Here is a 25,032-nt window from a genome sequence, read left to right as displayed (position 1 = left end):
CAAGTCCAATTACCATTAGTTACACTTGTAGGGTGTGAGCGAGAAATTATGTTGTGTGGCCATACGGGTTTGACGAACCCTCATCTGACGGATGAAACGTATTTTCGGTGTATAGTGTAGGTTCTAACACTATTATGCAGAGGTAGGATTCAGTTAAGTTTTGGTAATTAGGTGCTCGTGATACATACAACATCCTTTGGGATGTATACGCTTGATATTCACTTTATACTAAATCTTGTGGTTTACAAACAACATCTTTTGAGATGTATACGATTTAATACAAACACATCTTTTGAGATGTATACGATTTGATACTAAACCTTGTGGTTAAAAAACATACTTTTACAAATACACTTATGATCTCACAAACGTTTTTCGTTGACAGTTTTCTATATGTTTCTCAGGTTCATACTTGGCTATTTGATACATGCTTCCGCGTACACTCATACTTTCTTGGGGTCAAGCATACATGCGCACACTTTGATATACTTGTTTGGGGTCAAGCATACATACATACGCTAGTGATAGCACCTTTGGATTCAAACTTTTGTCTACATACATACGCTATTTATAGCAACCGTGACTTTAATCTTATTATGTCGCAAGTTATTTCATTTATACTTTATACTTTTGTAAACTTAAACTTGTTGTCGATCCGTTTTGGTAAACTAAACTTTGCAAATCTTGTACTTTAAAATGAATGCGACATAATTTTGGTCAAACGAGTCTCATATAGGGACTACGACCACGTAACGGGACCTAAGTTAGCGGCGCCGTCAATGACGATTTTGACGGGTCGCTACGTGCTCTCTTGATCACCGATTTGCAGCCCTAATCGTAGCCCGTTCATTAGTTTGGTTCATTATTTTGAGACATAATAAAGTATTAAAAAATTTAAAAATGAATTTATAGAACCATAATTTTAATTTTATCATCAAAATTATATCCATATGACCCTACAATTAGTATTGAAACGGCCATAACGAATTGAACTTCAAGTGCTTCAATACGTGTATCAATCCCTACAATAGATCCAAACAATACAATCTATCTCGAGTTTAGGAGTCATTCAACTAAAAAACATAGCTTCATACCATTTATGTTGTCACCTTTATTCCAAGATGCACCCTATATGATGCAGAATCCATAGATAATAGTGGAGCACGAAACAAATGGGGCCAAGTGTACCGCGGGAGATCCAATAATCAAGTTGGGCTGCATGAATATTTTGGAAAGAAGATTGGGCCAGGGGTGACTGGTGGCCAAAGTTAATGAATGAGTCTCCAGCAGAAGGCAGAAAGGCAGAAGCCTGATCATTTCTAATTCCTATTTAATTTCCTGCTTTATTGCAAGTTTATCTTTAATTCTGTTTTAGTATAAATAAGGGTTTTTCTTGTGAGAAAGGGGTGTTCTATTTATCAATTGAGAAAAAAAAAAAGCTGACTGCCTTCTTTTTGGTTCCTGTCTATCAGTTGTATTGTTCGGTTATTGAGATCCTGTGCATTATTTGGTATCCAGAGTTCAGGGATGGCCGAACATAATTTTCGTGGTGGTTTCAGACGTGGTGGAAATCGCAGAATCCCTGGAAGAGGTGGCGATCAAGATCCATATGCTGAAATCGAGCGATTGCAAAGAATGATTGCTGAACTAGAATTCAATCGAGACCATGATTTCGAGGGAAGTATTTTGGATCAGTCAAGCGATCAGTTGACTGATATAAATCCCTTCGGGAATACAGATCACCGTAGGGATCAACGTGAAGATCCTCTACGTCATCTAGGAATGAAGGTGGAGATCCCAGAATTCACGGGAACTATGCATCCGGACGATTTCCTGGATTGGTTGAGCACCGTTGAACGTGTGTTTGACATCAAAGACATCCCCGAACACCTCAAAGTGAAGCTTGTAGCGATCAAACTACGCAAACACGCTTCCTTGTGGTGGGACAATGTTCGCAAAAATAGAGCGTATGCTCGAAAATCCAAAGTAGAAACATGGGATAAGATGAAAAAACTTTTACGTGCCAAGTTTCTTCCCGAGAATTATAGACAGGAAGCTTTCTTAGAATATCATAACTTGCGCCAACGAAGCATGAGTGTGGCCGAGCTTATTCAAGAGTTTGACCGTGTTCGTATGCATTGTGATGTTCAGGAAGAAGAAGAGCACACGATTGCACGGTTTTTGGGTGCATTGAACTCTAACATCGCTGATGTAGTCAGCTTACAACCCTATTGGACGTATGGCGATGTATGTAGTCTTGCATTAAAAGTCGAAAAACAACAGAAGGGGAGAGGGAAATTCTCGATTTCGAAGAACACTGCCTCTTTGACTCCCAAAACAGGAGCTGTAGCTCCAGACAAGGGCAAAGCTGAGCAAAAATCAGCAACACCCGCAGGTCCAGGTACTAGCAGTCGTGGTCCTAAGTGTTTCAACTGTCAAGGTTTGGGTCATTATTCGCGGGATTGTCCTAATCGCAGGCCTGTTAATTATTGTGATGACTTTGAGGAGCCTATTTACGATGACGAGGGAGAACATGAAACTCTTCAATATGATCAGGAAGAGGTGATTTACCCTGACCAAGGGGAATCACTCGTAGTTCGGCGGTTACTCAAAACAGCCCCTGTACCTTCAGACGATCAACTATGGCTTCGTAATAACATATTCCGAACCAAGGTCACCGCAAAAGGGAAGGTGTGTACGATGATTCTTGACGGGGGCAGCTGTGAGAATGTTGTGTCCACTGAGATGGTGGACAAATTGGCGTTAACAGCAGAAGATCACCCCGAGCCATATCAATTAACTTGGCTAAAAAGGGGAAATCACATAAAGGTAACAAAACGTTGCTTAGTTCAATTTTCGATCGGGAAAATGTATAAGGACGAGGTTTGGTGCGAGGTAATTCCCATGGATGCGTGCCACCTCCTTCTAGGGAGACCGTGGCAATATGATAGAAAAACGAAGCATGACGGGTTCCGTAATACTTATAGTTTTGTGAAGGATGGTGTTAACATCACTTTAGCCCCTCTAGATTCAAGGCGTAGTACGGGCGTTGCATCTACGTTGATTCTTAATAAGTCTGCGTTCGAGGATGAGGCTAAAATGAAGTCGCTCGTATTCGCCCTTGTTGTGGAAGAAGTTAACGCTGATGTGAATGAAATTCCAACCATGATCAGACCCTTGCTGACTGAATATGGTGATGTTTTTCCGAACGAGATACCAGCCGGGTTACCTCTTATGCGTGATATACAACATTGTATTGACTTTATACCCGGCTCAATCATCCCAAACAAACCCGCGTACCGGTTAAATCCAAAGGAGTTTGAGGAACTGCAGAGACAGGTTAATGAGCTGTTACATAAAGGGTTGATAAGGGAAAGCATGAGCCCATGTGCGGTACCCGCCCTTCTTGTTCCCAAAAACGGTGGTTCGTTTCGTATGTGCATTGATAGCCGTGCTGTCAATAAAATCACCATAAAGTATCGGTTTCCCATTCCGAGGTTTGATGATCTTCTTGATCAGTTACATGGTGCCATGGTTTTTTCGAAAATTGATCTGAGGAGTGGTTACCATCAGATACGCATGAGACCAGGAGATGAGTGGAAAACCGCTTTTAAAACGCGGGATGGTTTGTATGAATGGATGGTCATGCCTTTTGGACTTTCCAACGCCCCGAGCACCTTCATGCGTCTCATGAATCAGGTGTTTAAACCATTCATTGGTCGTTTCGTTGTTGTCTATTTCGATGATATTCTTGTTTACAGTCACAATGAAGATCAACACTTTGAACATTTGCGCCAAGTTTTTACTGTCTTGCGGGATCAAAAGTTATATGCGAATGGCAAAAAATGCCATTTCCTGGCTCGGGAAGTGACATTTTTAGGGTATGTAATCTCGGGTAACGGCATACGTATGGACGAATCCAAAATTGAGGCTATCACCAACTGGCCGATCCCATCTACTATACATGAGGTCAGAAGTTTCCATGGGTTGGCATCCTTTTACCGTCGTTTCATTAAAAATTTCAGCACCGTGATTGCGCCGGTCACCGAGTGTATGAAAGGTGGACGTTTTACGTGGTCGGAAGAAGCAACACTCGCCTTCAATGCTTTGAAGGATAAGGTAACTAACGCCCCTATACTCGCGTTACCTAACTTTAATGAAGTTTTTCAAGTTGAGTGTGATGCATCGGGAGTCGGTATTGGCGGGGTGCTTAGTCAAAATAAACGCCCTGTTGCCTATTTTAGCGAGAAACTCAATGAAGTAAGACGTCGGTACTCCACGTATGATCGCGAGTTCTATTCTATCGTGCGATCCCTTGACGTGTGGCGCCATTACCTGTTACCAGCCGAATTCGTCTTATATTCAGACCATGAGTCTCTCAAATACATACATGGCCAGCATAAGTTGAACCCACGACACGCTAAATGGGTCGAAGCCTTGCAAGCCTTTACTTTTGTCATTAAACATAAGGCAGGTGTCTTGAATCAGGTAGCAGATGCTTTAAGCAGGAGACACACACTACTCGGCACCCTGCAGATTCGCGTCACTGGATTTGAACAATGGCGCGAGCTTTATGAATCTGATCGAGATTTTAAGCATATTTGGGAGAAGTGTAAGAGTGGTTCAGTCAGTTCGTTCTTTGTGTGTGACGGATTTTTATTTAAACACTCACGATTGTGTGTTCCCGGAGGGTCGGGTCGCGAGGCTACTATACTCGAAACACATGCCGGGGGATTGGGAGGACACTTTGGCATGAATAAAACACTCGCTGGTATTAAGGATCGTTTTTATTGGCCACACATGGAGAGAGACGTCCATCGAATTGTGGAACGTTGCCGGGTGTGTCATTTAGCTAAAATGCACGGGAGTAATGCGGGGTTGTACACGCCATTACCGGTGCCTAATGGTCCTTGGGAAGACATCAGCCTTGACTTTGTTCTCGGTTTACCAAGGACCCAACGTAACAAAGACTCGGTAATGGTAGTTGTTGATCGTTTTTCGAAAATGGCTCACTTTGTCCCGTGCAACAAAACGTTTGATGCAAGTCAAGTGGCTCGTCTGTATTTTGCTGAAATTGTCAAGTTACATGGAGTTCCAAAGACTTTGACCTCTGATCGGGACGTTAAATTCATTAGCCATTTCTGGCGTACGTTATGGGCACGAGTGGGGTCAAAGCTCCAATTTAGTAGCTCGCACCACCCACAAACGGATGGGCAGACCGAAGTCGTCAACCGTAGTTTGGGAAATTTATTACGAAGTCTCGTTGGTGACCATCCCAAACAATGGGATCTGACTTTGCCTCAAGCTGAGTTCGCCTTCAACTCTTCGGTTAATCGTACAACTGGTCGTAGCCCTTTTGAACTCGTATATGGCAAAAAACCTGCCACTCCTCTCGATTTCTTGCCAAAACGAGATGTGCCTGATATGTCACCTGATGGATTGGACCTTGCTGATCAAATGAAATCGTTGCACAAGCAAATTCATGAACGTATCTCTACGCAGAATGAGTTGTACAAGCAGCGGGTAGACCAACGTCGCAAGAAAGTCATTTTTGAAGAGGGTGATCTCGTATGGTTCACTTGCGAAAAGAGAGGTTTCCAGGTGGTCGGTTTGGTAAGCTACAACCACGGGCTGATGGACCTTTTCGTGTTATCAAGAAGATTAACGATAACGCTTATAAGATTGAGTTGTCTGGCCACTATAATGTATCAGCTACCTTTAATGTGGCAGACTTGTCCCCGTACATTGGGGATACTGACCAGGGACTTGACTCGAGGTCGAGTCCTTCCCAAGGCGGGGAGGATGATGCAGAATCCATAGATAATAGTGGAGCACGAAACAAATGGGGCCAAGTGTACCGCAGGAGATCCAATAACCAAGTTGGGCTGCATGAATATTTTGGAAAGAAGATTGGGCCAGGGGTGACTGGTGGCCAAAGTTTATGAATGAGTCTCCAGCAGAAGGCAGAAAGGCAGAAGACTGATCATTTCTAATTCCTATTTAATTTCCTGCTTTATTGCAAGTTTATCTTTAATTCTGTTTTAGTATAAATAGGGGTTTTTCTTGTGAGAAAGGGGTGTTCTATGTATCAATTGAGAAAAAAAAAAGGCTGACTGCCTTCTTTTTGGTTGCTGTCTATCAGTTGTATTGTAAGGTTATTGAGATCCTGTGCATTACTATATGTATATGGAGTATAAGTTACATTCACGTTGTCTACTATGCGTGCATTCTTTTATTCGATTGCTCTTTTGATATAAGTGAACATCAATTTTGTCCATCACAACACCTTCTGCAGCAAAAAAAACTTCTTGTCAACAACATTTATAAGATCAAAAAAGGCCAAATAATATCACATGGTGCGAGTATTAGGTGAAAGTGTTAAAAAGGAAACACGACCTTAAAATGTATTATCATGATGATGTAATACATCGTAATTATATGCTTCCAAATGAATCTTTTATTGACTACGCCTTCAGCTATGCAAGATTGAAGCACAACAACAGAATGACGAAATTGATGTTCAACTGTTCTGCACAACCAAGTTTAAAACAAAAAATGCTATTTTTATTATATAACTTCATCCTGAGACCTTTTACAACATAGGAAAAATGCTATTGTTGTTGAATGATTGATGCATAATACATAGCAAATATAAGAAACTTAAATTGTAGAACCTCACAAATAGTTTTTCACGTAAAAATAGATAGATTATAGATTATTATTTTTTTGGAGCAGCGAAAACGCACCTTTTTTGTCTATAAATTACTATAATTTTGGACAGTGTTTCATGTCACTTTGAGCCAACCAATTTTCATTGCATACAAGTTTTTGACCCGTTTAGGCTTCAACCTATTCAGCAATAACTACCCAACTCGCCCGACACATTTTTAAATCAAGGATTTAGAGAGAAGTTTATTGTACCTTGCAAATGCACTTTCAAAATGTCTGCATTCTCCTCTCAATGGACATGAACTGCAATTTGGTTTGTTTTTCGTCAACAAAGCATTTTGAAGTAACGAACTTACGTTGGCATCATTCAGAGGTGTACATTATGTTCCTAGTGTTAAAGATGTTTCGCGGGGCGATTTAAAAAAGAAGAATCACATAGCCCAAGTAAATATATTGTAGATTCGCCCAAAATAAAATATTACCGCCCAAGATTTCAAGCTGCTTTCTTGCAACATTCCTTCTTGTCCATCATCCCCCATTATAGATTATCTACTGACAAATCAAAGCTAAAAACTTTAAGTGTTTTTTACTAATCACTTCTTGTTCGGCATCCCACATTAAAGGACTATCAAATATTCCTTTGTTTGTCGCATCCCACCCTATCTATAAATCAAAGCTAACACCCGATTCTTTGTAACTCACCAAGACAACACAGTTTAATCTATGGGTCAGAGATTTATATATACAGTTTGAGATTAATTATTTTTTACACAGGCATATTCAATATACCAAACGATTCAGGGTGGACTAACCAAATATGTTAATATTTACTAATGAGAACTACTCATATCAGTTCTGAAACCCTTTTTTAATTACAAAATGAGATAAAAAATCATCAAACATTGAGATATGATACCAGTTAACATCAATCTAATATTTAATAATGAGATAAACAATGGTAAAAACTGAAATAAGATTCGTAATGGCCAATATCTAACCACAAAATCATAATAATCCTTAGCATTAACATTAACCTAAGCCACATAACCTGAATTATTCATCTCCGCTATGATTCATATATAATTAGATGTGATTCGAAAGAAAAGTACCGACCGTTAAAATAGCATTTGTAAGTTGTACTGATTACCTGATTTCATAGTCCTTAGGGTTCGTTCATAGCGTTTCTTCTTCAACGATCGCTTGACAAAGTTTTTTGATATCGTATTATGAGGTATCTATATGAATTATATACGATTCATAACTGATGTCTTCAAGATCTTCTACAGCGGACGATATTTATCGAGTGATCGTAGATTTTAAATTTACCATATTGAATCGATTAATAACCTATATCAGCAGACGATTTGTGAATGAATTCGATTTCGTGAATCGATTAGCAAACCATTTTTAGGGTTTTGCGGGAACTGTATAAAATCGTGAATGATTATTGGATTTATCTTGGATTTCTTTTGACGAATTAAAAAGCTCATACAAAACCGTCGCCCCCATGTTAATTAGAAGCTTAATTTAGTCATCAAACACTAATTAAAGTGATTATGAAGTCATAATTTTGATTAGAAAATTTGGATGGTCTAGATTATAAATATTAATTACAATAAAAGGCTAGGATTAGTGGTTTGTATTTTAGATGATCTATTTTTAGTTTTGTTATTATAAGATAAAGAGATTAAAGATTACGTATTACATATTGAAACTAAATTATAAACGACCCGCGCGGTGCGGCGGGCACATCTTGGTTTGCCTTTCATGTAACTGATTCGTGATACCGTTGGTGTTTTAACAAATTAGGAGTGGCTAAAGTGAGCCAATAGTGTTAACATTAACAAATTGAAAGTGCCTACAGTGAGCCAAAAGTTCCCAGTTACATATATTTGACTATAAAGATTGACAAAATATGTGGTGTTGGTTAATGGCATTTGTTCCTGGCTTAACTCCTTTGTTTTCTTAGATTGGTTGTTGTCGCTTTGCGGGGTTACATTCTTCTCACAGCTGGATTCTTCTTTCGCTTGCGAATAGACGACCCTGCATTCATGAAAATTTGTATGGTTTACTATGGCTATTTTATTTGATCTATTTGTTTAGTTTTTACCTTATATGCGGTTGGGTTCCACTGCTTGAGGTCTGTCAGAGAGCAATGGTTTTTGACTTTTTCCTTCTCAGGGTCGCTGTAGCGTTTTCATTCTAGTTGTAGAAGGGGTCTTGCTTTAGTGGGTATTATGCAGAAAGCAAATATATATATATATATATATATATATATATATATATATATATATATATATATATATATATATATATATATATATATATATATATATATATATATATATATATATATAATAAATAATAAATAAATAAATTATGTGACTGAAGCGAGTAGGATTGTTTAAGCTGTAGATGGTTCACAGTTTAAACAACATCTGAAAAAACATGGTAACAAAAGAGAAGATGCATATAACAACATATAATAACATGTAAGAAAAATTCAAGAGAACCCATGAGTTAGCAATAGACAAACTACTAAAGCAACTACCCCACAGCTATGCGTCTTCAAATTCGAATTGTAAATGAACGTGGCAAATGAATTCTTGTTGCATTTTAAAACGCACGACCAAGTCCTATCCTATAATGTTTAGGCGTGAAACAACACACAAATTACTGGAGCAATCCGCACACAAATCTACGGAGAGAGATGTTAAAAAAACCAAGGGAACCTCAAACCGAACACAAAAAGAAAAATGAAGATAACTCTTAGACGGAAGGTAGGACTTATAAAAAAGTAGCAGATCGAGCCCAAAACATTTATGTTTTTCGTATGTAGCAGTGCATGTTTACATTATTAAATAGGTATGACGTTGATTTATCCGATATGGACGTACAAAAGTGACTTGTATTATGAAGATTTTTATAGCTTCATAACAACATTTCATTACTGGTTAATGTTACTTCTTACAAGTAATAGCAACTATCATAATATAATCCAACATCTATATAATTCTAAATAGTTATGTTACCAAATCCCACAGTAATCGAAAGTGACTTTTAACTCATATAACTACCAATCGTAACAAATATAATAGACAATGGCAGTACACTTATTATAAAATTAAAAGCCTTGTAAACCTATAAAGTGAGCAACTGTGATAAGTAGTATTATTTGTAGAAATATGACTCATGTCAGATGTACTATCAACTGTAGCTGGAAAAATTAAATAAAGACAGAATTAGAGAACAAATATAAACACCTCTAAGAATTTAAAAACACCTCTAACAAATATAAATCACCTCTAACTTTCTTACCGTTATCTGTATTTATTGGTTTTTTGATACTACATATATATTATAGATAAGGTTTGTACGTTTTTAGTAGGTTGTTTGTCACAGTTATGATAATTAGTCTACTGAGGTAAATGAAAATATATCTAATGTGTTAGTATGAAGTTTTTTGTTTTATGCATTTGTGTGGTAAAGGCTTGTGCAATTTAGTACTTTATATGTTAATCAGTGTATAAGTATATATAATAATTCAAACGTACCTTGGAATTTTTTGACCCAACATGAACTCACAGCAATAATTGTTGATTTTGGAAAAGATTCATATGCTCCAAAGTCAAAGTTGGTTGGTTGCTCATTCCAAAGCATCAACAGAATCACACTGTCAATGTGTACATTTTAACTGAATAAAACTAAACTACAAATCAAAAGTATAGTAAACTAATACCAGTAGACAGCCCTTGAAGATGCTTCCATCTCATAAAACAAAAAAGATGAAGATTACAAAAAAGTAAAATCCATTGGCTGACTAAAACAATTGTTAAATTAAGTAAAGAATTGGCAGAAGGCAATAACCTGTCTCCTTATAGTTCTCGGCTGACAGAAATTATCGTCACAAACTCGATATATACTTCTCGAATCACAATTATAAACACGCAAGACTGGAATAGCAGTTTCAATGCAAAGGAAACTGACAACGAAACTCACAACATCAGACATATACAATGGCAATGATAGAAAAAAATAAATAAACAAATTTCATTAATCAACCTACACAAAACATTTACCTGGTCATCTCCAAGACTAACAATTCGTTGCAATCACATCAAATAATAGAGTCAAACCCAAAAGGGCAGAAATCAGGCAGACAAAAGCCACGAATTTTGCAAAGCCATAGTTTGGATAACTCCTCAAGACAAATAACATTTATAAGTTTGGATGTTAAATATCATCACCAACCAAATCTAACACAACAGCTGAAATTCATTCACCAAATAAATCAAATAAGCAAGAGATTATTCGAAAATTAGCAATAAGTATGAGACCAGAATCAAAACATAAAAGATCATACCTTTTGCATTTCCACAAACTTCAAGTGAAAATAATGGATCGATAATTGACTCTTAGGTAATAGGGGCTGCAAGCTTTGGCGAAGATTTGGCGAACCCACATGGTAGTAAACATAATAGTTACTTAAAGAAAAAAATGAGGCTCAGATCGAAATCTAAAATCAAGCAAGAAAATATGAGTCGCCATGGCTGCAAACTTTAGATTGCCTCGCCAAAATACGAACACATTCTCTCATTGCTCAACTGAAGTCTTACATATTCAACATCACAGCCTTCATTTCTAAACCTTTTCTATATGAACCTCGGTCGTCGTTATCAGCGGGTGTAGATAACATCATACTTTTATTTCAGTTTTCTACAAAAAGAGACGCCACCATATTCAAAGAGCTGCAGCCAAACTTCACAGAATGGCTGCCATGCCCGAGGATGGCAGCAGAGCTCGTAAAAGCAAACCAAAATCAGATAACACATAGATGAACAGTGTGAGTAGCAGGTGCCTCTGGTTAGGCTCATATATGAAAATATGGACAAACGAATTCCCAAAACCCGCCATGGCTGCAAACACAAACGGTTGCATTGATTATATGCCTTCCGTGTGTTGCCTCGCCAAGAAACGGGAGGGATCATAGATATCCCTTAAAAATCATCACAGCTACCGTCAATACAACCATAACTGCCATTTACACCTTCACTACCATACAATCGAGCGGACATAAGAAAATGATATTTCGAGCCAACAAATGCACTGCAAGGAAAAAAGAAAAAAAAAAGGTCAAATAATAACAGGTTCAATTACATTCGTTAATTAAAGGTGTCTTATTATTTCTTTCAATCATATAATAGTAGACAAATAGATTGGTAAAGAGACCAAGTACCTCATACTCTTTAATCTTTATTCTAGCTATTTGATAAAACTTGAATCCAGACTTACAGTGGTGTATATTATTGTTGGCTCTAATACTTTGCAACTACTAAGAAGCAACTTACTATGCAACACGTCAAATCCAAAGATACATTGGCCACAAATACACTCAGACAACAACTATATTTCCTTTGTTCTTTTCTAGTCACTACCTTAATATTTACTAACTGCAATAAGGTAAAACAACTTACACATCCTCAAATGCATTTAAAACTGCATACCAACATCAGTATCACCATCAAAATTAAAGTCACAAAATAGCAAGTTAGAAAAATTCTAGCAGGATACAAAAAACACATACCTTAAGAACCTTGAAGCAGAGAGTTCTTAAACACAACAATGAAAAAAAAAATTAAGGCAATGAAGGGTATGAAAACAACAACGAATTTAAAATAACCAAATGTTCACTACAAAAGATAAATTTATAATCCAGCAACGATAATGATTATTAGTTTGCTTTAAGATTTTGACATATATATGAGCAAGGTATCAAGATAGACGAACATCTAATACCGTCATTAATATCATCAGACCCATACAATTGAAAAAAAAAATGTGTAACCACATATTAAAGTAAAAAAAATGATAGTGAAATCAACCTACACATACCAGATAAAACATGTAGCGACCAAGGAACGACATGAAAGAATGAACCCTAATTTCTTTTTGAAAACCCTAATTTTATTTGGTGCAATCGAAGCCAGAAATTAGGCTTCGCATCCAATTTGGTTCAACCCTAAAACAACAGAATCCAGTAAAAAATAATGACGATGATGATGGCGAGGATTACCCTTGGTGTTTGAGATCGAAATCAAAATAAAGCAGTTGTTCTTCAATGAATAAATAGGGGAAAGAGACGACGGGATACGATGATAGTGGTTGCGATGTCGATGTTGACGGTGATGGCGATGGAGATGGTAAGGGAGATGGTGGTGACGGAGACTCTAAGGGAGATGGTGGTGACGTAGACTCTAAGGGAGATGGTGGCGATGGAAGAGTCGCCAGTAGCTTCTGGCCTGAACGTCGATGAAGCCTATAAAAAAAAAAGTTACTGTTATACTGTAGATTGGACTGTTATACTGTGGAAGGCTTTTACGTGATTTAGTGTATAGGTAAATAACGATTGATTCGGTTAAAGCGATTCTACACCCAAACTCACTAATATCTCGGTCAACTTTTGGGTCAAACCTTTTTTCAAAATTGATACTGTATGTTAGATTTTTAGGGTTTTTTTGGCCCCAAAACTGGCCTTTTTCTCTCGTTCCTTTCACACGACTACAACGGCTCAGCAACAGATCAAATCAGGTTAGATTTCACGACTACAACAGCCGCTAATCGTTTGATTTTATCTAATTTTTGTTCTCCGGCATCTGTTTGATTATGTTTGATATTCGTTCTATGGCGTCTGTTTAATTTTGCGATTCTTCTCTCGTTCATCTATAGACGACTACATGTTTTGATGTATTAAAATACATACAGCAGCTAATCGTTTGATTTTGTTTGATGTATTTAAGATAGACGACAACATCTGCTTGATTTTCTTTGATTAGGTTTGACTATGTTTGACGTATTTCATCAGGTCTACATCTTCAAGATTTGTTTGAGTGTTTCTGCTGTAACTGTAAGCTAAGCTATATATAGATTATCACTTATAGAATAGTGATCCCAAACATAAAATTTTGTATGTATAAAACAAGAATGATTACGTCTCTTGTATGTATATATTATTTCAGTTTGTATTAACACTATAAACAATAGCTAATTGTTTGTTAAACTTTCATGTTTTGTATTCAACTGCAGGAGCACCTACAAACACTCCGCATTAAACTCATACACCTGAAAATGGCGCTTGTGGTCAACCATCAGAACACGAACGTTTGTTTCATTGATACAAACATCAGCACTCGTTTCATAACAATGTTCTCCGATTCCGACAAAGTATCTGATCTAAACGGTAATAAGTGTACTAGTGTCTGTGTTGTATTGTTCTTATTTTATTTTAACTATAGATTCATATATATATATATATATATATATATATATATATATATATATATATATATATATATATATATATATATATATATATATAAAGAGGGAAGTAACCAATCGGGGGGAAGCGGGGGAAGCAAAAACTTTTTTTTTTTTCGTTTTTTGAAAAAACTTTGTTCACGAACATTATAGATGGGATGAAAATATGAACATTTAGTAGAGACACTTTGTGATAAATGTTTTTATTTTGGCGGGAAAACGCTCGAAGAAGTAATATATAACAATTATCGTGTTTTTCGAGCGTATGTTGAGGTTTTAGCTATTGGGGTTTAGATATTAGGGTTTAGAAATTTAGGGTTTATATGGTTTAGATATTAGGGTTTAGAAATTTAGGGTTTAGGGTTTAGATATTAGGGTTTAGGGTTTAGATTTAGGGTTTAGATTTAGGATTTAGATTGAGTTTTTAACACAAACGGTTTAGGGTTTAGGGTTTGGTGTTTTGGGGCCCTGAGATCCTTGCAAGAGGTCTCAGGTTCAATTCTTGGGGTGGCCAGGGAAGGGTTGGAAACAGCTAGGGAGTATTCCTGATGGGCTGCGTACACTAGAGTATGGGGTCGGATTACTCGCCCTTCCCGGGTAACCCGAATAGGGAAAACCTTGCAACTTTTACAACATCACGAAGTGTCTCTTCTAAATGTACATATTTTCGTGTGATCTTGGTGTCGGAAAAAAAAAATTCCAAAAAAAATAATAAAAAATTTTGCTTCCCCCCGCTTCCCCCCGATTGGTTACTTCCCCATTGATCCTGCCTATATATATATATATATATATATATATATATATATATATATATATATATATATATATATATATATATATATATATTCATGTCATTAGTCGTTAATAATTTAGTATCATAACCTGTTTATATAATTATATCAGTTGCATATATTCATATGTACATTTATTATATAAATTGTGAATGTGGTTGTAATATGCAGAGAAAATAATATTAGCACATTATGAGTGTTATCCTGAATTCAAATATATCGAAATTGAATGCTTGAAGTTAAAACAATTTGGAAATTTGTATCGCGTGCCAGGCTCTGTTACTTTTAAGGATCTTTATTTGGATGGTAAGAGGGATTCATATCACTTGTTCGTCGATATTGAATCTAAGATAGTAAGTACTACTGCTGCCAATTTCTTCGGATAAATCAACCGACTACGCATGTCATCATCATCTGTATATTTGCTTTATCTATCTATTTTTAGAGGATTTATATATCTATATGAGTTACTTTCTAACTTTAGTAATCTTAATTTGTCTCGGGGTCTCGTGCAGTGAAAAAAAAAGGAAGATGGTATAAATGATAAATTAGGTATGTTTTTTTTTTTTTTTTGATCGTTGATTATACGAAATTAGGTATCTTCTTTCTTTTTGCCTCTATTAATTTGTTTGCTGATTTTTTAGTTGTTGTTCTCTGATTCAGATATATTTTTGTAGCCATTTTTGATAATACAGAGCATGGGTTAGTGATTGTTACTACTGACTATAACATACAGCATGTTTTATATGTGTAATTTAGATTAGATTGTGTTTTTTTAGTTGCCTTTATGGTGTTGAAGGGAGAATTAGGTAATTGATTTGTAGGGTCATATTTAGTTAGTTGTTTTGAACACCTCTATTAACTAGTAAGAGTGTTGCATTATTGTTGTAAAGTAACAGATCATTAGAGCATATAAGCGTTGTTGCGAGAGGTAGTACAAATACAAATATGTTAGGTTTCATGGTCTAAGGGGGGTTGCCAGATAATCTAAGATTATTATTATAACCATTCTTTCAAACATCCCAAGTCGGTTGTTATGTTAGCATATGCTTTACAGAATCATCTTTTGTGCAGTTTAAAATAGAATTAAAATATTAGAGTAACAAAGGACGTCATGAAAGATCCTCTTTGTACTTTTACACCCTTATTACATTTAAAACTTTACCTACTGTTAGTATCTCTTGTAAATTAAATACTTTCTTTTTTAGGTTGTTTCACTTTGAATATATACATCTGGATACATGCTTGCTGACAATGTAAGGCAGTTTGGTTGATTCTTCTATATAAAACCTTCTTGTAAAATTAAGTTTGGAATTGTTCTAAATGCAGAACATATATAATTAACATGATGTGTACTACATGTCATTAATTAATGCACGAATAAAGGTATAACCTGATTCTAGTGGCTGTCTTTTTCTATGTAGGTGTTTGATGAAATGCTCTACTAGTATCATTATTAGATTGTGTATGGGTATGATTAAGCGTATTGACGTAGTATTGATGTTAATTCTAAGTAATTGATGTATTTTGATATCAATTCTCTTGATAGTTGGATCATGATTGTATTCAAGATATTAGCTACAAATGAGGAATTGTTTAACATCGGAGTATTTTGTTAAGCTGGATTATGAAAAGTGTGACATTCTGATTTTGAAAAGTCAACACACACTTTTTTGGCTAACTGGGTGAATATGGAATTAGTTACAAAGTTTTGTGAACTGTTTGTATTTGCATGTCTTTCGTTTTGACATGAATCATATTTCTTGTTTGGGCGACCTTTTCAGAACTTTTAAACTAATGATTCATGTCTATGTAGACGTTGACCAATATATATGTGTTAACTGATGATACTTATGTAAATACGTGTTATGGAAATCACAATCTTAATAAGTACATAGTAATCTTGATATGTGATCTAATTTGAATGGTGATGTGAGGACTGGCCAGCATGAGAATAGCTTGGAGGCTGGCAAGGTTTTGGATAACATAAATCCTTTGTTGGTTAAGGTCGGATCAATCGGGTATAGACGGTTATTTTTGAAAAAACTATGGATGGTTCCTCTTCAGGCATTAATGTTGAGAATACTGTATGGAGTTGGTATAGGTGATACATATTGGAACTGACCATGTCCCCACTTTAATTCCTTGTTAATGAGGGATCAAACAGTGGAGTGTCAAAAGATAAGGGAATAAGTGGCGGTAATAAGATATCAAAGTTCACCTAGATGTTAATTTCGTAGCGATTACTAGAGATGTGTAAATCAGCCCGTTCAAACATCCCAAGTCATTGTTATGTTAGCCAATGCCTTACAGAATCATCTTGTGTGCAGTTTCAGTTGGCAACTATATTACTCCGTATATTAGAGTAACAAAGGACATCATATAGCAACCCTCATTGGTTAAATACTGTTGGTACGATTTTCCGTGTAGCGGCCGTAAGGTACCAGTACAGAACAATAGCTGCTTAGCGTGTGACGTATACTGTTGATTGTTGTTTGCCCTCGAGAAATAATCTCTGCAGACCCGGAACACAGATGTGAGATCTGTGGGGTGGCCTCAATCAATATGTGGATCTGTAATTGATCCGTCTAGCGTATTGCTGCTAAGCGGCTAATGTGCTTTTAGAGTGAGAAAGAACTGTGTGAGAGAGAAAGTGTACTTCTCTCTGTCTGAAGTTCAGATCAGAATGATGATGATGTGAAATGTGGTGACCCAGGGGGGTCTATTTATAGGCGTAGAATGTCCGAAATTCTCGGGATACACGTGTCAATCGCTGATTAATTCTGTTATGCGAAGTATCCGGAAAGTCGGTGGCGTGTGCTGACGTGGCTGTGTGCCGTTCACGCGCTGAGTTAAAGGGCTTAAGCATAAAAGCTGCCTGCAGGGCTTACGCTTGACGCTGGGCGGCCTGCCGAACGCTGGACGGCAAACACTGAAAACTGCCAAATTTTGTTATGTTTTGTGTTGCTTGATCCATTTTTTCTGTAAAAAAATGGTGTTTTTATGCGTGTATTCCCTATGATGCACCATTAAGTCCCCCCAGTTTAATGTCTTTATATTTGTAAAAAATAAAGTCATTAAACTTAAAAAATGAAAGATGCCTTTTTCCTCGAAGACACAAAACTGCTGTAGCCGTCTGTTTCTCTGCGTTGACGTCACATTACCAATTATGAATTTGCCCCCAAAATCCTTTTTTTTTTTAATTTAAATTTTATTGTCTATTGATCTGACCAATACACGTGTCTCAATCTCATCCCTTTATTATTGATCAGTTTGATTACAAATAAGCCGTTCCCCCTTCTTTTTTCCTCTTTCGAAAACCGATCATCTGTTTTGAAGACATCTGCAATTATTGGTAGCGATTTGATAAGCTTAAGGTCAGTTACCATTCATCTTTTTCTTCTGCTTGTATTTCTTTTACTTTGTATACTACCATGGCCGAATCCAGCAGCACTTCTTCCCAAAGAGATAATCGTGATGTGAGTACTATTCCATCAAGTATCACCGAATCTGAAATAGATAGACTATGTGTAGATCATAGGAATCTTATATTGCTGAACCCAATGGTTCCTTCTTCTAATGATAGGGCAAATAAACCTCCTCCGAAGATGATTACGCTATATAAGCTTCAACTTACAATAGGTAACCTCCGTATTCCTCCCTCCATTTTTCTTCAAAAACTTCTGTCTCATTATGGGATTGTTGGTCTTAGCCAAATTCACCCACTTGAGATGCAAAAAATTGTGCTGTTTGAATTATACTGTAACGCCGTTGGTGAAATCCCAAACATAAATGTTTTTCACGAGTTGTTTAGAACTCGATTGGTGGGTAAATGCTGGTACTCATTTGACTGTAAAGCGAATAAATCTTTTACTGGAACAAAAGAAACCTCTTTAAAAAGGTGGAAAGAACCCTACTTTTTTGTTAATGAAAGGGTTATCAATGATGCTTGGGCCAGTGTTCGAAAATGGAGAACAACAAAAATAGGGGTGAGTAAGTCAATTTTTTTTATCTGCTGATGAAAGAACAACTGTTGAAGAGTGGAAATCATTGGAACTTCCACAACGTTCATATGCTGATAATGAAGCCATTTTAGTCCGTTGTGGGATGAGTGATAACTGGCGTGCTGGATTTGTACCAGTGCTGCACTGGAAAGGCTGTGGTAGGCATTTGATAAATATGTTATGCTAATATTATGTCTTTGTGAAATGCTTTCTTATATGCTCTGTATTCAATTTGTTTATCTTTTGCAGAAGAAGAAATGCAGGTCTTTAAAGTGTTCAAGAAGGCTAATTTGGATTCCCTTTCTGTTACTGAACGGCCAAAGACTGTTAGTGAACTTGAGGCTGATAAGGCCAGAGACACTCTATTTGAGGAACAACTAAAGAGCCCTGAGGCAATGATGATGCTGCTGATGGAATTCAACATAACAACAAGTTTTAATGTCAACATGATCACAAAGCCATTTTTATGATAATTAAAGAAAGCGGAAGCATGAAGGGTTATAAAACAAGTTTATATGTTAAACTATTTTAAATGAATTCCATATTGTTATCAAGTCTTGAAACATATGCTTACATATAAGGACAAGAAGAGAAGATTCATACCTCCTCAAGCAAGTTGAGGGTTGTTTACAAATGAGCAAGATGATGATGAAGATGAAGAAAAATGGAGCTTCAAAATGATGAAACCTCAAGGAGAAATACCCCAAGCTATTAACCCAACACCCTTGCTTTTGGTTAGGATTTATGTGACACTTGAAATAAGCTTGCAAAAACAAATTAAGACCCTTCTTTTGCTCCTAAACAGCCCACGGCCAAGACAGCACAGCAGCAGAATGTTTTTGCAGTTTTTTTAAGCTTTGAATGCCTAGTTTCACTTGAGGGAATGAGTCAATCTTTGGTTCAAGAGTTACCCATGCACATAAGGACTTATGTAGTCTTAAAAGTAACAAAACACCAAGCATGGGAGTGTCTTGGAGTCTCAAAATCTGCCCACTATATATTTTTATAACAATGTTATAACTTATATATAAACTTGTTATAAATATATAAACCATGTATTTGTTATGTTACTTTCACAGTTTATAAACCTTCTATAAAATATAACACAATATAATCATTTAAACATATAAACAATTATATATAAATTATCTAAATAATTTATCTCAAGTGATAATATTTTAGAAAACCGATTTTCTAAAGTTCAAGTGTCGCGTATTTACTTAATGATCCAATCGTTAAGATTAAATACATATAAAGTGTTGGTAAGCTTGTTATTGGGTATGACCCGACTTGGATCATAACATATTAGCCGCGTTAATTTAATATGTCTCTCGGGCATACGAAATACCTTCAATCTCCCACTTGCACGAGAAACATAAGAAATTAATGCAAGTGATGGATACCACCTAACGACCGTCCATCACCCCCAACATGTTATGACTTTGTGCCATTCAATAACATCATCCCTTTCGAGTTCCCATCTCGAATATGAACAGGTGAATCTTTTCATTATATCCTTTCATCCTAGATGTCATGTTAAATCCAAGAGACACAGAGTGATCACTCTCTTATAGATTTAACTTTATCAGGCCTTAGACATCTGACTCTCAACGAATAAGAGGGACAAATTCCATCTTGACTACATACGTCCTAGATATATGCTTTGTATCTTACCTGAGCTCTTCCTTGTGAACTACCATATTTCAGAATAGCGAAGGAAAGAATCAAGGCACAACACTTAGTGAATATTTGAACCCAATATGTATCTCAGGTCAGAGGATACAATGACATTCTCCTTTACTCAAGATTACATGTGATCAACCACAAAGGCTCCATTTAGTAAGACTTGAGAGCGGGTCTTCCAATATTTGTTTCCTACAAATATCTATGAACCTTGGTAGCAACCTTGCCCCACATTCAGCCTATGAATGTATACCAATCCAAGTTCATAATAGTCTAAACCTCACACTTGTTCCCACAAATGTGATCGACTACGGAATTTAGAATAATTACTTATTCATAGATAAAATATGCAAAATAGGAACATGACTCAAGATTAATAAATTAACACCATAATTATAATAATGAGTTTGAACCACTTCGTTCCGATACAATACATAAAACAGATCACAACCAATCACTAGAATATCGAAGCCCTAATGAACTAACATGCTCTTGATGTTTTGCACCATGTAAGAGCTTCGTGAGTGGATCCGCTATATTAAGATCTGTGTGAACTTTGCGAATACATATCTTTTCCTTTTCAACTTCATCCATTATGTAGTTGAATCTCCGCTCAATGTGACAGGTCTTTTGGTGAGCACGAGGTTCCTTGATTTGAGCAATCGCACCCTCGTTGTCACAAAAGATCTCAAGAGGGTCCTGAATGGAAGGGACTACTCCTAAGTCGTCGATGAATTTCTTCATCCATGCAGCTTCCTGAGCTGCCAATGAGGCGGCAATGTACTCCGACTCTGTAGTGGATAATGCAACAACATCCTGTTTTGAACTCTTCCAAGAGACCGCACCCCCATTTAACGTGAAGACATAACCGGATTGTGATCGAGAATCATCTCGATCAGTTTGGAAACTTGCGTCCACGTAACCCTTTACTGCGAGTTCCTCCTCACCAGACCCGTATATAAGAAACATATCCTTAGTCCTCCCAAGGTATTTCAATATACTTTTAACCGCAATCCAATGACAGTTTCCTGGGTTATTCTGGTATCTACTTGTCAAGCTAAGAGCTCATGACACATCCGGTCTAGTGCATATCATTGCATACATGATTGACCCAATAGCAGATGCGTACGGGACTTTCTTCATTCTCTCTTGTTCATCTTTCGTGGTAGAACACTGTGATGAACTGAGAAGCGTTCCTCTTTGAATAGGTACCAAACCTTTCTTAGAGTTGTCCATCTTGAAACTTTTCAAGATCTTTTCAATGTATGCACTTTGATTCAAACCTATCAGTTTCTTGGATCTATCCCTGTAGATCCCAATTCCCAAAACGTATTGTGCTTCTCCAAGATCCTTAATGGAGAAGCATTTACTTAGCCAAGTTTTAACACCTTGCATTGCCGGAATATCATTTCCAAATAACAATATATCATCCACACATAGTACAAGGAACATGATTGTGCTCCCACTAGCTTTCTTGTATACACAAGCTTCATCACCATTTTTAATGAAGCCGAATTTCTTAGCCTCCTCATTAAAACGATGATTCCACATTCTAGATGCTTGTTTCAATCCGTAGATTGACTTCTTTAACTTGCATACCTTTTTAGGATATTTCGGATCAACAAAACCTTCAGGCTGAACCATATAGACATCTTCCTCAAGATGTCCATTTAGGAAAGCGGTCTTGACATCCATTTGCCATATTTCATAATCATAATGAGCAGCAATGGCAAGTAATATCCTAATAGACTTTAGCATTGCCACAGGCGAAAAAGTTTCATCATAGTCAACCCCTTGAGTTTGAGTGAAACCTTTTGCTACAAGTCTAGCTTTATATGTATCCAAGTTTCCATGTATGTCGGTTTTCATTTTGAAAAGCCATTTACAATCAACTAGCCTTGAGCCAGTAGGTTGTGCAACAAGTTCCCAAACTTGGTTGTCATACATGGATTGCATCTCAGCGTTCATGGCTTTCTGCCATTTATCCTTATCAATCCTTGATAAAGCATCTTGGTAGTTTGTTGGTTCATCCAAATCAACCACATAGCAACCATCCATGAGAAACTCATATCTCTCAGAAGGATTACTAATCCTACCAGATATGCGAACGTCTTGTGTATTTTGATCATCCATTTGATCACTCTCAACATTTTCATGTTGAGTGCTAGTGTCAACCAATTTTGTATTATCTACTTAATTTTGAACCTCTTCAAGATCTATCTTTCTCTCACTATTTCCTTCCATTAGGAACTTAGTTTCAAGGAATTCAGCCTTTCGAGCAACAAATACATTTTGCTCGGTTGGATCATAGAAATAGTATCCCATATCATCCTTGGGATATCCTATGAAGATACACTTCGTGGATCGAGCATTCAACTTATTAGGGACGTAACGCTTAGGATAAGCTTCACATCCCCATACCTTTAAGTATGATAGAGATGGAGGTTTTTCAAACCACATCTCATGAGGAGTTCGTTCCACTTTCTTGGTTGGGGCCATAATTAAAATACAAGCCGCGGAGCATAGACAATAACCCCAAAATGATAGAGGTAACGAGCTTCTTGCCATCATAGATCGAACCATATCCATTAGGGTTCGGTTCCTCCTTTCGGAAACCCCATTTAGTTGGGGTGTTCCAGGTGGAGTAAGTTGCGAGATAATCCCACAACTTCTAAGATGATCCAGGAAAGCATCGCTCAGGTATTCACCTCCTCTATCGGTACGAAGTACCTTGATTGTCTTATTGAGTTGATTTTATACTTCGTTTTGATATACCTTGAATGCTTCAAAAGTTTCGTCCTTGTGTCTTAATAAGTAGACATATCCGAAACGACTAAAGTCATCAATGAAAGTAACGAAGTATCTTTCACCATTCCTAGTTATGGGCTTAAAGGGTCCACATACATCCGAATGTATTAATCCCAATAAGTCTTTAGCCCTTTCATAGGTCCCTTTGAAAGGTGCTTTAGTCATTTTGCCTTGTAAACAAGATTCACATACATCAAACAAGTCTAGTTCATTTGATTTCAAAAGTCCATTCTTTTGAAGTGTATGCATTCGATTCTTGTTTATGTGACCAAGGCGACAATGCCATAAGTAGGAATCACTCAAATCCCTTTTGAGTTTCTTTGTGTTTGCATGGTATATTGAGCTATTGTATGATGTGTCATCATGAACCAATTCATAAATACCATTCAAAGGCGAAGCCTTGAAATAGAACACATTATCTAAAGAAACATGGATATCATCATTAATGAAATTAAGATTAAAACCACACTGTTTCAAACGGGATACAGAAATAATGTTTCGAGATAAATCGGGTGCATACAAAACATTTTTCAAAATGAGCTCCAAACCACTTGGAAGCTTCAAAATAAAGTCTCCTTGAGCTACTACTTGCACCTTAGCTCCATTTCCCATGAAGAGACTTGATGTTCCCGCTTCTTGTCTACTTCTTTTGAACCCCTGCATAGAATTGCAAATTTGAGTTCCACATCCTGTGTCTAATACCCATGTATTAGAAGAAGTAATACTAAGCTCAATGTATACCATATATACATTACCTGAGGTTTGCCCTGCATCCCTCTTTTCTTTCAACTCCTTTAGGTAGACCGGACAGTTGCGTTTTCAGTGACCCATTTCACCGCAACCAAAGCACGGATCTTCCTTGGGGTTAGCTTTACCGGCAACCTTTTGTTTCTTGTTATTGTTGGTTGGGGTAACCATCTTCCCCTTTCCCTTGCCCTTGCTTTGGTAGGCGGGTCCTTTCCTCTTAGCCACCTTTGGCTTAGAAGTGTTATTGTTTTTGGACCCGCCTTCATTGATCATAAACATGGGTGAAGCCCTTTTACCCATGCTCGCTTCGGCCGTCTTAAGCATGGCATGTAATTCGCCAATGCTCTTATCCCATCCATTCATGTTGTAATTCATTACAAATGTGTCAAACCTCTTTGACAAAGAATTAAGGATAAGGTCCATGACTAATTCATTAGACACCTTGCAGTTTAGACGGTTCGCTCGATCAATTAGGCTTTTCATCTTAAGGACATAAGATGAAACGGATTGGGAGTCGTCCATCCGACATGCATGAAGCGTTCGAACCGGTTCGAAGCGCTCGACACGAGCTTGTTGAAGGAACATCTCCTTCAATTGCGTGATCATGTCATATGCACTATGATGCTCGAAATCCTTTTGGAGTTCTGGTATCATAGTCTCAAGCATGAGGCAAGAAACGTGCACCGAATCGGTGCAATATTTCTCCCAATAAGCCATGCCTTCCGTATCATCCTCGTCCGGTTGATCGGGAATGGGGTCTTCCAACACATACGCCCTATCCTCTAGTTTGAGGACAATTCTTAGATTGCGAAACGAATCCATGAAGTTCGTATGGTTGAATTTTTCCTTTTCGAGGATTGACCTCAACGATAGGTTGTTAAAGTTGATTGGTGCGTTTGGAATGTTGTTGTTATTGGCGGCCATCTACAAAATTTAACAAAGCTGTTTAAGTATCAATTTTAATTTAACAATCAATACCCTTTAAATCCAATTGATATTTATTAAATTTTAAAATC

General features: G+C 37.0%; 1 protein-coding gene and 1 long non-coding RNA gene across 2 annotated transcripts; one reads left to right on the top strand and one right to left on the bottom strand.

The window, feature by feature from the left end:
- Positions 1-6,187: 6,187 nt before the first annotated feature.
- LOC139877674 (uncharacterized) lies at positions 6,188-8,141 on the bottom strand. Its single transcript, XR_011768719.1, has 3 exons — positions 6,922-8,141; positions 6,397-6,529; positions 6,188-6,289 (listed from the first exon to the last, which is right to left on the bottom strand). It is a non-coding gene; the product is annotated as an uncharacterized lncRNA (long non-coding RNA).
- Positions 8,142-12,716: 4,575 nt separating this feature from the next.
- LOC139875393 (uncharacterized) lies at positions 12,717-16,464 on the top strand. The gene is made up of 7 exons (XM_071862728.1): positions 12,717-12,749; positions 12,800-12,949; positions 13,018-13,064; positions 13,178-13,257; positions 13,503-13,573; positions 13,753-13,906; positions 14,946-16,464. The coding sequence occupies exons 1-7, from the start codon at positions 12,717-12,719 to the stop codon at positions 15,158-15,160; spliced, it is 750 nt and encodes a 249-aa protein (XP_071718829.1). The 3' UTR covers positions 15,161-16,464.
- The last annotated feature ends 8,568 nt before the right edge of the window (positions 16,465-25,032 follow it).

Source organism: Rutidosis leptorrhynchoides, chromosome 11, assembly GCF_046630445.1.
Source record: "Rutidosis leptorrhynchoides isolate AG116_Rl617_1_P2 chromosome 11, CSIRO_AGI_Rlap_v1, whole genome shotgun sequence".
NCBI lineage: Eukaryota > Viridiplantae > Streptophyta > Magnoliopsida > Asterales > Asteraceae > Rutidosis > Rutidosis leptorrhynchoides.
This window is presented reverse-complemented; position numbering and strand designations above follow the sequence as displayed.